Source organism: Plectrocnemia conspersa, unplaced genomic scaffold (assembly GCF_051122295.1).
Source record: "Plectrocnemia conspersa isolate PC_06_02 unplaced genomic scaffold, ASM5112229v1 ptg000001l, whole genome shotgun sequence".
Lineage (NCBI taxonomy): Eukaryota > Metazoa > Arthropoda > Insecta > Trichoptera > Polycentropodidae > Plectrocnemia > Plectrocnemia conspersa.
The window spans coordinates 28,885,254-28,900,891 of NW_028277165.1; the positions used below are offsets into that span (position 1 = coordinate 28,885,254).

Consider the following 15,638-nt stretch of genomic DNA (forward strand, 5'->3'; position numbering starts at 1 on the left):
CAAATCATGTATGGTTTGCCAGTGATAGCCCAGAAAGTGATTGTGATCTTTCCTATTTATCTAATAATATATTATCCAGAACACCGCCTAAAAATTCGCTTTATAATACACAAGATTTCAATATTGAGTTCGTCACTAGTGTAAGTCACGCCTAGTGTTTCATCTCGAGAGCATTTTTTATTATATAAATTGAATTCGTACAAATATTTTTGAAATGTTTACAGCCACTGCTCTTTTTATAATACTGCATAAGTTAAGGCGGGTTTATACCTAATATGCATACTTCTTGGAAGGTTTTAATAGGCGTATGGGAATAACAAAAGATTGTTTACAAATTTTACCACTCAAACTCGCATTATTTTTACATATGTAATAAAAGAGAAACACTCAGATGAGAAACCTTTCTAAAGGAGTTCATGGCAAATGTTTGAAAATATGCTTACTTTCTCGGAAGATCGAAAGTATTTTAATGAGTAGCTTTTTTTCGATTTTCTATTACTCTAACCGGCCGGCAGATTTATCTTTGCTTTGGTGATCTAAGAAATTACGTAAAATATAAAACGATTTAGGGCTATTTTTCTTTTTTGATAATCTAAAAATGTTTTTTTTTGTATTGTTTTTGTAATGTAGCAACAGCTGTTATTGATAATAGTCTCACGATTATTATTGACAGCTGAAAGCAATATCACGAACGATATATTGTGTATCTCTATCTAACTATCAAATCATTTTATTAATTTGTACGGTCGTATAATATAATATATATGTATATACAGAAAAGAAAAGATGAACTTTCTCAACTAAATTTAATATAAAAACATTATAATATTGTATGTTTTAGATCGACCAATAAATAAAATCACACATAATGAGATCTTAAAACATTTTTAAAATTTTATTTGCATTGTTGATAAGTGGTTAAAACTGCAAGATAAAATAATACACAAATTTGGTCAGCGATAATTGTGTGTATTACATTACATGTATGTTAGTATATTGTGGATACGATAAGCTACAGGCTATTTAAAACATCACTGAAAATAATCATATACTTATTAAAACATTTCTTAATTGCTGTGTTGCATTATAATAAGAAACTAATTACTGAAATATATTAAACTATAAACCTTTTTAGATAATATATAATATAAAGAACTGTAGAAAAATGCGTAAATGTCAGTCAATATAATCTCTAAATTCTCACAAACATACAGATTTAGACTTGACTTGGCTTCTTTATATTTTTGTATGTTTAGAGGAGTAAACGGAAGTATGAACAATAAAATAATAATTAGTAAAAACTGAACAGTTGCTTTGTATGCATACTATTGTACATCTTGTGCGCAAACGCATTCAATATAATGTCACCAACGCCTCTCAATCTGTTATAAAAAAATGTAACAAAGCAAAAAATTAAATGGAAACTGGTTTAGGTTTGAGGAACTTTATATCCGTCTGCTTTCACAATTGTGGTAACCAGTTTGCGTACGTGACTTTGTGTATGGATGTATATTTAACATTTAAATAATATAAGTTCAATTAATCAATTAAAATTATGTCAACCATATTTAACCAAACCGGTTATTTATTTGATAATTTCTAGGGTCAACGAATCATGGGGTTAACATATTACTTAGTTAATTATAAACATCAGATTAAGAGCATCTCATTGTTAACCGTGGTCGCGTACGGCAAGTCACATGGCACTTTCATCCAGTATCTCTCAACATACACAGTGAAATTTAATCATTTAAATTCACAATACACTAAATGTTTTTTTTGCATTCTAAAATCAAATAAATCTAATATTTTATTATGTTATTGTACGCAAAAAAAAATTTTGCTAAAAAATTAGCATTTCTTTTTACAAATGAAAGCTCACACTATTTTTTAATGTCAAAAAAAACCCATTTATAAAATAGTACAATAGCTCGAACGGTTGTTATGCTTGTACTACACTCTCTCGAAGTTGTCCGAACCAAAGTTACAGCTGAAGTCGGCCGAGATCGCCGACTTCGAGTAGCGCCCACACTCTCGGGGATTTTATACACGCGCGCGCTTCCCGGCATGGATGACGTACAGGCGGCAGCTGTCACTGCTCTATGCGCTCTTGCGTATGTGCGTGTTTTGAACACAAAAAATCAAAACTAAATTATTCAGATTTTAGCAACGATGCTATTTTCCGATTATAGCTCTTCTAAGTGGCAGAAAGGGAATCTTTCTTTTTCTTTAATTTCTCCACCCGAATTTTATTTGTTAATTGGATTTGCACCTAGGCATCGTTTACCGTTTTTGTCTTTGTGCCCTCTATTATTTGACTCCGACTGAAGTAGTTCTAAAAAACAGATCGTTTGCTCCTGTGATCACATTGTACCGCCCATCATAATAATGAATGAAATAAAAATGAAATAGAACCGAGTTACTCGTTCTATCTCAGTATGTGAACCCCCATGCCATTATCTCTCTCACTCTCGTCACTTAACACACGAGAGAGCGAAAGGGAAAGTATCTCACCGCTCGCGCTTGAAAGAGTAGCTCCGACTTCGGTCCTCTGAACAAATGCCGACAAGGTTCAGAAGCGCTCGAAGCTGGCCAAGTCGACTGAATTACTCCCACTTCACTACCCGTTCTTGGTAAACCTCGGACAACTACCTAGAGAGCAGACAGAACCGAAATCGACCGAAGTAACCCACTATATTCTCCATCCTTGGTCAACCTTAGCCAACTTTGAGAGTGTAGTTCAGGCATTACAGTATCCACTATTTTGTCCACTATTACGTCCCTTTTTCTTATCTGAAAGCGGCTTTTTTATGATTTTTGGGTCGGTATTTTTTATGCAATTTGTTTTTTTCTTGTCGTTTATTATCTTATGGCTAATTAATTTACTCGTTAAATTTTAACGCATTTTTTTTATATTTATCCATTTCGGTAAAGTACATATTTCTTTATGATAATTCATCAATACTAGCTCCACTTATAATTTATAAATTATGTTGTGAATTTCTTCTAAAGATACTGATTTAAATTCACTAAATTTTTAATTTAATGTTTCATTATTCCTAATCTGAGGTATTGAATTCACAATCTCTTTTATACTCTCAATGTAGTATGAATTCATTTTTTCTGATATTACATCAGAATCTTTATATATATTTGCCACAGTCTCCATATACATTATGTCATTTCTATGAGTACAGTTATTTAAGTTTTTTATTGTTCTCCAAATTTTATTTGAGTAATTTTTTATTTCATCTATCGACTTTTCATACTATTTTTTTAGCTATTATATAATCTTAGATTTAAAAAATCTGAAGATACACATTGTGTGTTTTTCTTTAATCACGAAACAATATTTTTTATTAATTTAATTTATTTTTTATGTATAACCAAATTATATATGAAAAATATACTTATCAAAGTACTACAAATTATAAAATAAAAGTACTTAATTAAAATGCAAATAAAATTCACTTGATTTTTCATTTGCACTCTACCTGGCTTACCTAACGATTACCTAACTTCACTAAACTCAAAACAAATCAATATCCAACGTGAGTACATAGATAAAAGAAATAAGGTCACGCATGTCTCCCACCGTTTGAGAGCCGCCGGTTATGTTTATTTGCGTCCGTGAATGAGTGTAATGGCCCCAGTCCGCTGGGAGCCGTCTAGGTCGCTAGTGCACTCTCCTCCACAGGGACCAGCTCCAGAAGGGCAGGGTCGCATCGCCATGCACAGGAAAATAAAGCTGTGCAGCGCGCCTCTTAAGAACGCACGACGCCTGGCTGCGTCCTTGGGGAAGAATTTCTACCACAGTGACAATGGGATATATGGACACAGGCCAAAACAGGCCGAGGACTTTAATGGTAAGGCATCAAATGTGTCTGGATTTGTGGGGTCAATGCAACGTTTGTCAAACTTTATTATATTTTATTTTTATTTATTACACTATACTTTTTTGCCATTAAACAAACGACTTTGTTGAGTCTAGATTGCATAGAATTAAGAGTGCAGTACAAATATGTTTTTGAGGCGAGCAATTTAAACTTATAATTTATATATCCTATTGAAACTAAGGTTTCAGTTTAGTTTATGATAGAGAACATCAAGTAATAAAATCGAATAGTAAAGAGAATAGATTTTTGTAATGATCACAACATATTAGGAAAGAATTTTATAAGTCATGTTGCTCTTTTTGCTTATATCGAGTAGTTTCTATTCATTGTCTGGAATATAAAATATGTGTTCCTATGTATTTTAGTTAAGAATATATTTATGATGGACAGTATTTGCACATATTGTATTGAGGAGAAATGCGGAAGAATGTGCGAAGTTGTCACTATTGATTTTACAATAGATGTGTGTTTTAAACACGTGCCGGAGAGATAAAAATGAGCTTAGTTCTTATCTCTTATTACTACATTGTTTGTAACATAACTATATTAATCCGTGTGTTGCTCTTTTTGCTTCTTTCTAGTTGTTTCTAATCACTGTCTAGAATAAAAAATGTGTGTTCATTAATGAATTTTGAAAAGAAGACAATTTAAATGAGCAATATATAAAATAATTGTTCCATAAAACAAGTTGTTTGTGCATTAATGTTAAACATGGGTCAGAATAATGAACACTTCATGAATAACTCTTTGAGGCGAATCCTTTTCCGAAGATTTACCTTACCTAAATGCAAAAACAATTCGTTTTATGGAACAAAGTATTTATTTAAATGCACATATCTACGCCAAAGAAGTAGTTTATAAATGATAAAAGTAGCCCATAGTAACATATACCATATTTGCGTTAATACAGTCAGTTCGAGAGCTATCCATTTCACCATTATTCATAATTGAGAAAGAGATGGCAAGTTTGTTTCTAGGCAAGTTTTCTTCTAGGCGTGTGTCTTGAATCTTATAATAGACTAAAATAGTTTGTATTTTTTGGACATACCTTTGTTGTTAAAATTTTCTATATGTATAATTTTGCAACAATATAACTTTTATTTAAATCATAACTTTCCATTCTTTTTAATTGCTTGATGCCAGTTCTCTATAACTTTAAATAGTAATAAAAAATATCCAAAATTAAATTTTATTCTTTAATACATCTTCACATTTATTATGATAATGTTATAAATATAATATTAAATGTTGACGCTTTAACTTCAATGTTATTCTAATCTCTCGTTAAGCAACACACATAAAAATTTAATGCACACAAATTTTGCGCATTTATGTGTTATTTTACATAATAATCTGATATCTTATCTTTGTAACAAAAAACGTTAAGCGTTATTTTTTTATAAAAATAAAAGTTTCAGAACCAGAAATTGATGATTTTTCTATTATCAAAAAATAAATATTGGATAAGCATATATTTATTTTATAATAAAATATAAAAATATAGTTAAATAATTGATACAATATTTTTAATGTTTAATTTAACAAAAACTACTATTTTTTTATGAAAAGAATTTAAAATTTTTAGCAACGGTATGTTACATTGCATTCAATGATATTGTATACGTAACTTTTATCTTCACAGTTTTAAAATACTCAGCGTGCGTGCCCAAGCGTGTACAAATAATACAGTAATTATGTAGATTTTTTTTATAATTTTATGGCTAATTTATATCTTGTTCAATTAATTAATCAAATATTTAAACTTAACCTAATCTAAACTTATATATTTTGTATAATTTATACATCAAGATTGAAAAACATAAGGTTACACAAAAAAATAACAATGAACAAATATTTACATAAACACAGTTCAAAATTCACAGTCCAACTAGCATCTTCACAAACATCTTTCATTTTTAATTTTCTATTGATAAAATTATATACTTAACTTCTTCTAAGTAAAAATCAATGTATAGTATATAAAATTACTAGCATTAACCTATTCTATATGTAAAATAAAATTGATTCATAATAGATGATTAAATTTTAAAAGTAATAATCTAATCCTATATATTAAAATAGTATTGTAATAGTGAGGTGGTTACTTAAAAGTACTTCATAATACCGGATCTTTTCCACCATGCATGAAAAAGCATCCACATACACACATTAATAAACTATTATTTCATTGCTAGCTAACTTCAATGTCTCATATTACTTTTTTTCTAGTAACTGAAGAAATCTTATCGTCAAGGCAAAAGCATTGTAACTTATTCCGATTTGTAACTGCCTACCGAGAATTAGCACATAAAACATCCAAAGTCAACCCTGTGGATCTTCGTAAAAACTATGGGTAAGATATATTAAGTTCTTTATATTAGAAGTATCTGATTTCAATACAATCCATAATTAAACCATTTCTTCCAGACCTCTACCAGAACTCCACCCGTCTAGATTTGGCTTATCAAACTCGGATGTTTATAACTTGAAAGGCATATTGAATGGGCCCCACTCCAGTGGCAATTTAGACGAGGTCATCTCAATTTTAAACAACATTTACTGTGGACCTCTATCGGCGGAGTTCAACTATCTTGACGTTAGTATACACTTTATTTAAACAGATCAAAATTGTATCGAAATGTATTATTAAATACATCGATGCATTCAGCATGAGACACCTAAAAATAGATAGTTCTATTAATCTAATTTTTAATACAAAAATTTAGAGTGAACAAGAGCGGGAATGGTTTGCTGAACGGTTCGAGAATGCGCACCATGAAAATATATCAAACGAAGAACGAATCAAGATTGGAACTGAATTACTTAAGGCACAAGCTTGGGACAACTTCTTAGCAGTCAAGTTCCCTAGTGTGAAACGCTATGGAGGCGAAGGTGCTGAAGGAATGATGGCATTCTTCGTTGATCTCTTCAAATTGACTAATAAAGGTAATGCTTGCACTATTATACACATCTGTCTTTGTATTACAGAAAACCATTTTTAATTGTTATTGTATATAATTTCAGAAAGATTGGACTCAATAGTATTGGGAATGCCACATCGTGGTAAACTTAACTTATTGACCAGTCTTTTGCAATGTCCACCGGCTAAGATATTCATGAAGTATCGAGGAATGCCTGAGTTTCCAGCGAACACCAAAGCCATGTGTGATATTCCAAATCATTATAGTAAGTTTTATAATAATACTAGCTATTGTTTTTTGTTAAATTATTAACTATCCTCTTTCTTTGAGAAAACTCTTTGTATTTTATTAATTCTCATGATATCGTCCTTAAATATGTGAATCACATGTGACTGACCGTGTTTACTGTTAATGATTCCAAAATTCTCAGCAACACAATTATGCTACCAATTTTAATTAAGGGTTAATTTGTGCTGTGCTTTGAGAGAATTTAACTTTTTGCTTTCTTAGCCATTTGGGATTACTATATAAATATATTTCATAATTATAAATACCAGCACTATAAACCAATGGTATAAGTCGATGACTAATACCTGAATTACCCATATTCGTATCACATATAGACCCTATTATTTTTCCATATATATATTGTGTCTAGAAGATCGGAAATAGTGATTATTACATAATTATTGTTCTGATTTATCACCACAGATTAGGTTTTCCTAGATTTTTTTAATCTTACAGATAAATATCGTGATAAATAATTCAAATAAAATCGAACTAGGTCGTACATAGTGACATATATTAATTGATAGATGTAATAATAGCTTATAGTTAATAAAATATATGTCACTGATTTACAGACTTTGATTTCAGTCAATGACTTACTACTTAGTTACGGGTGTTGACCGTGTTTACCCCATTATAACACATTGGGCTAGTGCTTGTTATATTGCAATGAAAGATTTACAGCAAATTAATAAATATATATGTATTTGGAAGAAAAATGATTGACTATTAAAGCAAATACCTTACTTCAATGATCCAGCAATTCTCAATAAAATAGCATAAGCTAATATATCAGTTTTCAGCAATCAAAGGGTAAAGAACTTAATTAGGTAAATGATATACTTTCAAAAAACGTTTGATATACTTTCAAAAATAAATGATATACTTTCAAAAAACGTTTCATTTATCTAGAAAATCACAGCATAACGTTTTAAAAACTTTATATCACTGTTATAAATTGATGGGTCTCGATGAAACTCACTGATGCCAGCAATTTTCTGTTATTATTTTACGTTCTTAAAAAATTCCATTTTATTGTATATATAACTAAGTTAAAAATTATGTGATATTTTATAGGAGAATAATTAAACGTATTTGTGTTCAATAGGTGTTTCTATTGTTGTCGATGATGAAGGACACAGCTTTCGTTTATCAATGCTCAATAATCCATCACATCTTGAGGTTAGTATATATTTCATACAACTCGGTACATAACAGTCTCTGGCTTTGGACGTTCACGGCTCAGCCAATTAATATATCTATGAACTCAATAGTTAAAATGCTAATATAACTATGTCACTATAATAAGTATAAAATGTATTCGTTGCAAAATAAATGTTTATATCACTGGTTGAAATAATAGATTATGTCACTTATTTCCTATTTAACTAATTTTTAAATGCTTCTGATTTTGCTCTAATTGGAAACAATTTATATTCATCATTATTAACCATTGAAATTATAGGAAAGTCTCCAATTCCTAAATATGTATCAATGTTTTACAGATAGTCAATCCAATATCAATGGGAAAAACTCGCTCGAAACAACAACAAATCAAAGAGGGAGACTATTCTGAAGATCCAAATTCAAAGCTTGGCGATAAGATTCTCAACATTCAAGTAATATTTATTTTTTATCAGTCAATATTAACAATTGTGGTTATCTTATGAAATATTTGTTATCTTACAGTTGCACGGTGACGCTGCATTTACGGGTCAAGGAGTCAATCAAGAATGTTTGATGTTAGCACAAACGCCTAACTTTGATATCGGTGGCACTATTCATATGATTGTCAATAATCAGGTACTATTACATATTAAATAACAGTTATTTATTAATAAATAAATAATTTATTAACTATATTTTTAGATTGGCTTTACCACTCCCGGAGAAAGAGGGAGATCTAGTCGATATTGCTCAGATTTAGCTAAAAGCATTAATGCACCGGTTATCCATGTGAATGGAGATTATCCAGAAGTATGCATATTATATTGTATATTTATATAATATTTTATTTATTTATATATTATTGCTTGCTCAGGAAGTTGTAAGAGCAACTAGAGTTGCATTTGAATATCAGAGGAAGTTCAGAAAAGATGTTTTTATAGATTTCAACTGCTTTAGAAGATGGGGTCATAACGAAATGGACGATCCAACTTTTACAAATCCGTTGCTTTATAACATAATCAATAATCGCAAGTGAGTAATGTTTTTATATACTATATAAGAAGCTTATTTGTAAGGGTTTGGTGAAATGATAGATGACCATTTTTTGATCGGTGGCAGAAAATAATATTTTGAGATTAAAATGAAAATGAGTTTTGCTCTTACAGTGATTCCAGGTTTTGTATTATCCTTTTTTTATTATCATTACAATCATCATGATAATAAAATAGCACTAGGGCTTGGTGTGGGCCATGGTTTCATCCAAGATTATTTTTCACCTTGCTCTATCTTGAACCACATAGCGCATTTGTATTCCGTCTTGCCAATTCAATCCCTGTCTACCGTTGCTCGTCTTATCCTAAGGTTTATAGAATGTCAATCGCGGCTTCCATATCGTCCATGCAGAAAATATGTTCGACCCACCTGAGACGTTGTATTTTAATATACTTGATGATGTCAGACTCATGGTGCCAAATTTTAAGCCTTTTAAAGAATCCTTAATTAAGACGTGTTTAGTTCTTCTGGATATACTGGTACTTTTGAAGTGTCTCTACAAACCAAAGAAATACCTGTTGGCTGAAATCGCTTTCATACCAATCTTGGCACTGACATCAGAAATCACATAAATAAATTAAAATAAAATACAGCAGATAATAATTGACCTTACAATATGTTTACGTCGTTGAATGTGTGCATCTCAAGGTTTTATGTAATTCAAATATTGCTTATTTTTTACAGATCTGTACCTGATTTATACGCTGAAAAGTTAGTTAACGATGGTGTTTGGACTAATCAAGATATCACCAAAGTTGTCGATACTCACATGGCTTGGCTTGGTACTGAATTGAAGAACTTAGATAAATTTGAACCAGATGTATGTATTATTTTGTCACATATGTAAGTTTTATATGTTTATGTAACATGTGCATTATGTTTTAGCAATCATATTTTCAAGGACATTGGTCAAAGATAACGCAAGCTCCGAGCGCAGTCGAAGTTTGGGATACTGGTGTAGAAGAAAATCAATTGAAATTAATCGGTACCAAATCAGTAAACTATCCATCAGATTTTGTAAGTAAATAATAATATTACATGACTTTAGATAACATAATTTACGATGACACATTGAGTGTTTCGATAAGAAAAAAGATTTGAGATTAAAATTATAAAGAATCTCATCAGATTTTCACTCTTACATTATCATAATTAATTTAGTATATAATAAATTGATTAACAGCCAGATCACACAGCTGCTTATAATTAAATTTTTTATAGAACTAAACTAAGAAGTGGAAGCGAAATGTCCAGAATTTTCTCGTCAAAGTTATTTTTTAACCAAAGTCAAATCCGTAGTAGATATTAACCAAACAATCAACAGCCAAGACTAATTTTATACTTTTACTCATTAAAAAAATAAATATTTTCTTTGCATCTGACTTCAGCAGATACAATACATGATTCAATTATTTATTTACAGAAAATTCATCCTCATATTCTGAAAAATCACATAAATTCAAGATTATCAAAGATTAACAACAGTGCAAATTTAGACTGGGCGACTGCCGAAGCTTTAGCATTCGGTGAGGATATGTTTGTTCTTTTTCTTAAATGAACCAGTTTATTGCCTGATTATTTTGCTTGAGGTTTTATTATCGTTATTATAAAAATTGACTTGCGTTAAGAATTGCAGGATCACTGTTGCTGAAAGGTCACAATGTTAGATTAAGCGGTGAAGATGTAGGCAGAGGAACGTTCTCAAACCGGCATGTGATGCTAGTAGATCAAGAGACAAATGATATGTTCGTTCCACTGAATGAAATTGTACCTGATCAAAAAGGATTCTTAGAAGTATATTGTTTTTATTATTATAACATAATAATATGGATGCAGAATAAAACATGATGAATTTTAGGTAGCAAACAGTATTTTATCTGAGGAAGCAGTTTTAGGTTATGAATACGGAATGGCAATCGATCATCCTAACAACTTATACATTTGGGAGTCGCAGTTTGGAGACTTCTTCAATGGAGCTCAAATTGTAATCGACACTTACATAACATCCGGTGAAAGTATGTATATATATTACACATTTTTTTGACCTAGACAAATTAAATTTTAAGGACCCTACTTTAAATCATTTTAAAATCTGCTTAATTGCACTCCAGGATCATGTGTGAAAAAATAGTACAAATGTCCTTTAACTACAATAATACAATAATAATTTTAGTTTTATTCAACGATGTTTCAACATCTTAATAAAACTCATGTTTATTTGTTTATAGCCAAATGGATGAAGAGTAACGGTTTAGTCATTCTCTTACCACACGGATACGATGGAGCTGGTGCTGAACATTCATCGAGCAGAATGGAAAGATTTTTACAACAAACTGATAGTAAAGAGCACATACCTGATGGAGATGATGTAAACATGCAAATAGCTAATCCAACAATGCCTTCACAATACTTTCATCTTTTAAGAAGACAAGTATGTTTCTTTATTTACATTAACTATATATTAATTATTTCATATATATGAATTTATGACATTAACTTCATAGATCGTAAGAAACTACAGAAAACCTCTAGTTATAATCTCGCCTAAAACTTTGTTAAGACTCTCTGATGCCACATCTACAATGAAAGATTTAGCGCCCGGAACGCATTTCTTACCTGTGATTGGTAAAACATAATCTTAATTACTGTAAAATATTTTTTAAATCATATTAAATTAATACATAATATTCTGAATAGGTGATCATAAAGCTGAAGCTTCCAAAGTCAAGAAAGTAATCTTTGTTAGCGGAAAGCATTACTATGCTCTTGATAAAGAAAGAATCGAAAGCCAAATAAAGGACGTAGCCATAATAAGATTGGAATCTTTATGTCCTTTTCCTTTAGTTGATATTCAAAAAGAACTGGATAAATATAAATATGCTAAAAGTTTGTAAAATTAAATTTTAACTGTTTTATCATATTGAATAATTGTGATTTATATGTATATATATTTTTAGCATTCATATGGAGTCAAGAAGAGCATCGGAACATGGGAGCATGGACTTTTGTAAAGCCTAGATTTGAAAATCTCACTGGAAGAAGGGTAACATTATATTCGACTAAAATTATGTTTACTAGTATAGTGGAGTGGAATAAAAGTTCATTGCAAATAGTTAAATAATTTGTAAGTCTCTAAGATGTTGTTGCGGAGTATCAGAGATTAATTGAAACCATGATATTTTTGGCTTTCGACTTTTTTGCAAACTGTATTACATCGATACAAACTTTTATGATTCCTAAGACGTTTCAATAAACGTTTTTAGTACGTGTCATAAAATTTTATTAATTTTCTATTGAAAGAATGTAGTTTGAAGACGGAATCAAAAACTTATTTTGTACCACTCTACTGTATTGTTTATTTTATAATTTATTAATATAAATATATTTAATTTTATGACGATTTCTTTAATTTTAGTTAATATATTGTGGACGTGAAGTAGCAGCATGTCCAGCCGTCGGTGCCGGAATACTGCACCGACAAGAAGCTACACAAGTCATAGAAGCTCCATTCAAAGTCAAATAACAATATATAATATTGTTAAATTATTTTATTTTTATATTAATGCAGATATCTTATTTTTTCTAATAAATGATGATATTTATATATTGACATATTTTATTAAATCTATTTATAAACTAACTCTTAACTGGGAAATGACATAGTCATTTGTTAAATACAGATGTTTTGGTTGTTCTAATAGTGAGACTGACATGAAATTTAATACAAAAGAAGCTTTTACCTTTAACGACTGTTCTTGTGACTTATTTACTGTCACGGAAAATATTTACAAATCAGAAAGACTTTATGAATCGTCAATTTTAAATATTTCGAGCTCGTAGATACAAAAAAATTGTTTCCTTTATATTCGAAGCCAGACAACTAAAGCTTATTTTGCAAGAATTGTTGAACTGTTACCAGATTGCTTCTAAAACAGAAAAAAATACATAGTTACTGAGCAATGATCCATGAACAGTTGGGTGTGTTCATTAAATGGTAGGTTACAGTGAAATGATTTCCAATTATATTCCAATCTATTCATTTATATTTATCACATGAATTTGTTACATATTAGTACATCAATAAAATCCTTATTTCTTCTTTCCCTTCTTCTTCTTTTTCTGTGCGTCAGGCCACGGGAAGCCTCTGATCTTTAAAACATCTTGAACATTATGACACACATAATAAGCATTTTCCATGGCTGCTTCGGTGAAAATATCAACATTACATCTGTTCTTGGACTTTCCTCCCCTCTTGGTCTTGCCCGTTGTCTTCTTGGCCTTCTTTTTCTCACCGCCAGCTGCAGCTGCTGCTCCAGCTGGTGCTGCAGGGGCTGCATTTGGAATGGAGTTCTTCTTTTTCTTCTTACCGTTCATCATCCAGCGACCTAATCAAACAAATTAGTGTCAAATAAGCATTCTACAATTTAATTTCAGTATCACTGATTTATAATGTGTTTTTAAAGAATATATCTAGTACTATATACTGTTAAGAGAAACAACTATACAAATTACTTTATTTTATTTATATACAATATTATACTACATGGATAAAAATATTAATTTAGATATTATTAAATGAGCTTTCTTGTCTTTTTTATTAGAATTGTACTATCGTGCTTACATCTTACGGGCTTAAATTTATAATGTTGACTGTATCGTTTCCTAGACAAAACTGATCTTGAAACAGTTCCGTTGCTATGTAACGATGAAATATTGATTCAACATTTTTGTACCTATCACAGATTTCTCTAAGTATTGATTCATTATTAAATTCGTTATATATTTAGTATGAGTCAATCGATTAATAGTAAGTACATAACATATATTTTTTGATTTTTTTTTTTGTACCAAAAATGTTTCATAATTTTTTTAATAAAAAAGATTTTCTACAATTTTTTGTTATGTATGTATATTTTATATTTCAGTCATTATCGATTGCCAGCATATATTGTTTTTTATACTTAATTATTTAACTATTTTCATTATTAGCCAATGAATTTAAAAAAAAAATTTTGCACAGAAAAATCATTTTAAATTTTATTTTTTTGATAGATAGTTAGAAACAGTATATATTTAACTAATTCAAAGTTTTTGGACCATAAATTTAAAAAATTAAACATCTATTGAAATATTTTATTTATAATAAATTTTGTTATTTTTATTAGGAATTACTTGGAATACCCAGGAGTAAGAAATCAGAATTCTGAAATGAAAAATACAATACCAAAATATGTAAGTGTATATATCCGATCTATTAATATTTCGCAACCAATATATGAACGTACCTACTACTAGGTAGTATTAAAGAATTATTATTGAAAATTAATATATTAATCAATCATGATGTACTTGCATTACTATATATGACCATCGCGTCAATGTAGTGACAACGCCTCATATGGTCAGATTGCATCTAGCGATATAAATAAATTACATATGAATAATTTCGTACAAGACAGCGAAAGTTGCGCAATGTGTACGATATTTCTAGCGCCGGCCCTGCGCTCTAGATTTCTGAATATCGGATCATCACATATGATCAAAAAATCGATTATGCGATTGAAAATGAATCAGATATAACAGGAAGAAACGCAATCTTTGGAATCTATCGCCACGCAGCATATATACTACGCCCACGATTGGTCTAATTTGGTAACTGTAAATAGTTTTGGAGTATTAATTTTTTGATGCCAACTTATATTTGTATGGAAAAAATGTCATCAAAAATACTACAAAGTAGTTTATTATCATAATATTTTTATTAAAATATCACTTAAAAAAAATGAAACAGTATTATCTTTAGAAGTAATCTCTCCAATAACTTATGTTAGAGATATACATAAAACATTTTTCCATTACTCCATCTACATAAAAAAAATGGAAATCTACCACTTACTCTCATTTCAATGTTCCTCACAAGTAAGCCATATAATCACTATAAGTATTTGAAAACCCAAAATTATAAACAATGGCTTGAATTTATTACATAATTTTTCTTGAATACTACCTTTTAAATTCGTCTATCCACATATATTTGTATAATAGTTATTATAATGCAGCATTTTAAATACATAGAAAAAAGCAAAAACTTCATCAAAATCATCGCAAGTCTACCATAAAAAATCTATTCTAATTAATTTTTAAAAATATAGAAGGTTCTATAAAGAAGGCAACTGGAAACCAGTATAATACATTAAGTTAATGTTTCATAACCTTACATTTTTAAATATAATATTCAACTTTTCATTATTTGGAACCGCTCCAAAGTTCATAGACCTTAGTTTTTTTTAAATATAATTTATTTTCTATATCT

At 29.8% G+C, this 15,638-nt stretch overlaps 2 protein-coding genes across 2 annotated transcripts; one reads left to right on the forward strand and one right to left on the reverse strand.

The window, feature by feature from the left end:
- The first annotated feature begins 3,638 nt into the window (after positions 1 to 3,638).
- On the forward strand, positions 3,639 to 12,927 carry LOC148239508 (putative 2-oxoadipate dehydrogenase complex component E1 homolog). The gene is made up of 20 exons (XM_088189359.1): positions 3,639 to 3,866; positions 6,126 to 6,249; positions 6,324 to 6,492; positions 6,623 to 6,842; positions 6,921 to 7,082; positions 8,214 to 8,287; positions 8,611 to 8,724; positions 8,795 to 8,908; positions 8,975 to 9,082; positions 9,147 to 9,304; positions 10,010 to 10,145; positions 10,211 to 10,342; positions 10,749 to 10,851; positions 10,962 to 11,119; positions 11,184 to 11,340; positions 11,554 to 11,756; positions 11,830 to 11,950; positions 12,023 to 12,211; positions 12,283 to 12,368; positions 12,741 to 12,927. The coding sequence occupies exons 1-20, from the start codon at positions 3,644 to 3,646 to the stop codon at positions 12,846 to 12,848; spliced, it is 2,859 nt and encodes a 952-aa protein (XP_088045485.1). The 5' UTR covers positions 3,639 to 3,643; the 3' UTR covers positions 12,849 to 12,927.
- Positions 12,928 to 13,401: 474 nt separating this feature from the next.
- Positions 13,402 to 13,976, reverse strand: LOC148239509 (small lysine-rich protein 1). Its single transcript, XM_088196754.1, has 2 exons — positions 13,947 to 13,976; positions 13,402 to 13,710 (listed from the first exon to the last, which is right to left on the reverse strand). Exon 2 carries the CDS (start codon positions 13,700 to 13,702, stop codon positions 13,415 to 13,417), a length of 288 nt encoding a protein of 95 aa, XP_088052880.1. The 5' UTR covers positions 13,703 to 13,710; positions 13,947 to 13,976; the 3' UTR covers positions 13,402 to 13,414.
- Positions 13,977 to 15,638: the final 1,662 nt, after the last annotated feature.

Bases quoted from the DNA above. Each gene is read 5' to 3' on its own strand.
- LOC148239508 (XM_088189359.1), top strand. From the start codon at position 3,644: ATGGCCCCAGTCCGCTGGGAGCCGTCTAGGTCGCTAGTGCACTCTCCT. The intron at 3,867-6,125 runs GTAAGGCATCAA...CTTTTTTTCTAG, and splicing joins ACAGGCCGAGGACTTTAATG to TAACTGAAGAAATCTTATCG. The intron at 10,146-10,210 runs GTATGTATTATT...ATTATGTTTTAG, and splicing joins TAGATAAATTTGAACCAGAT to CAATCATATTTTCAAGGACA.
- LOC148239509 (XM_088196754.1), bottom strand. From the start codon at position 13,702: ATGATGAACGGTAAGAAGAAAAAGAAGAACTCCATTCCAAATGCAGCC.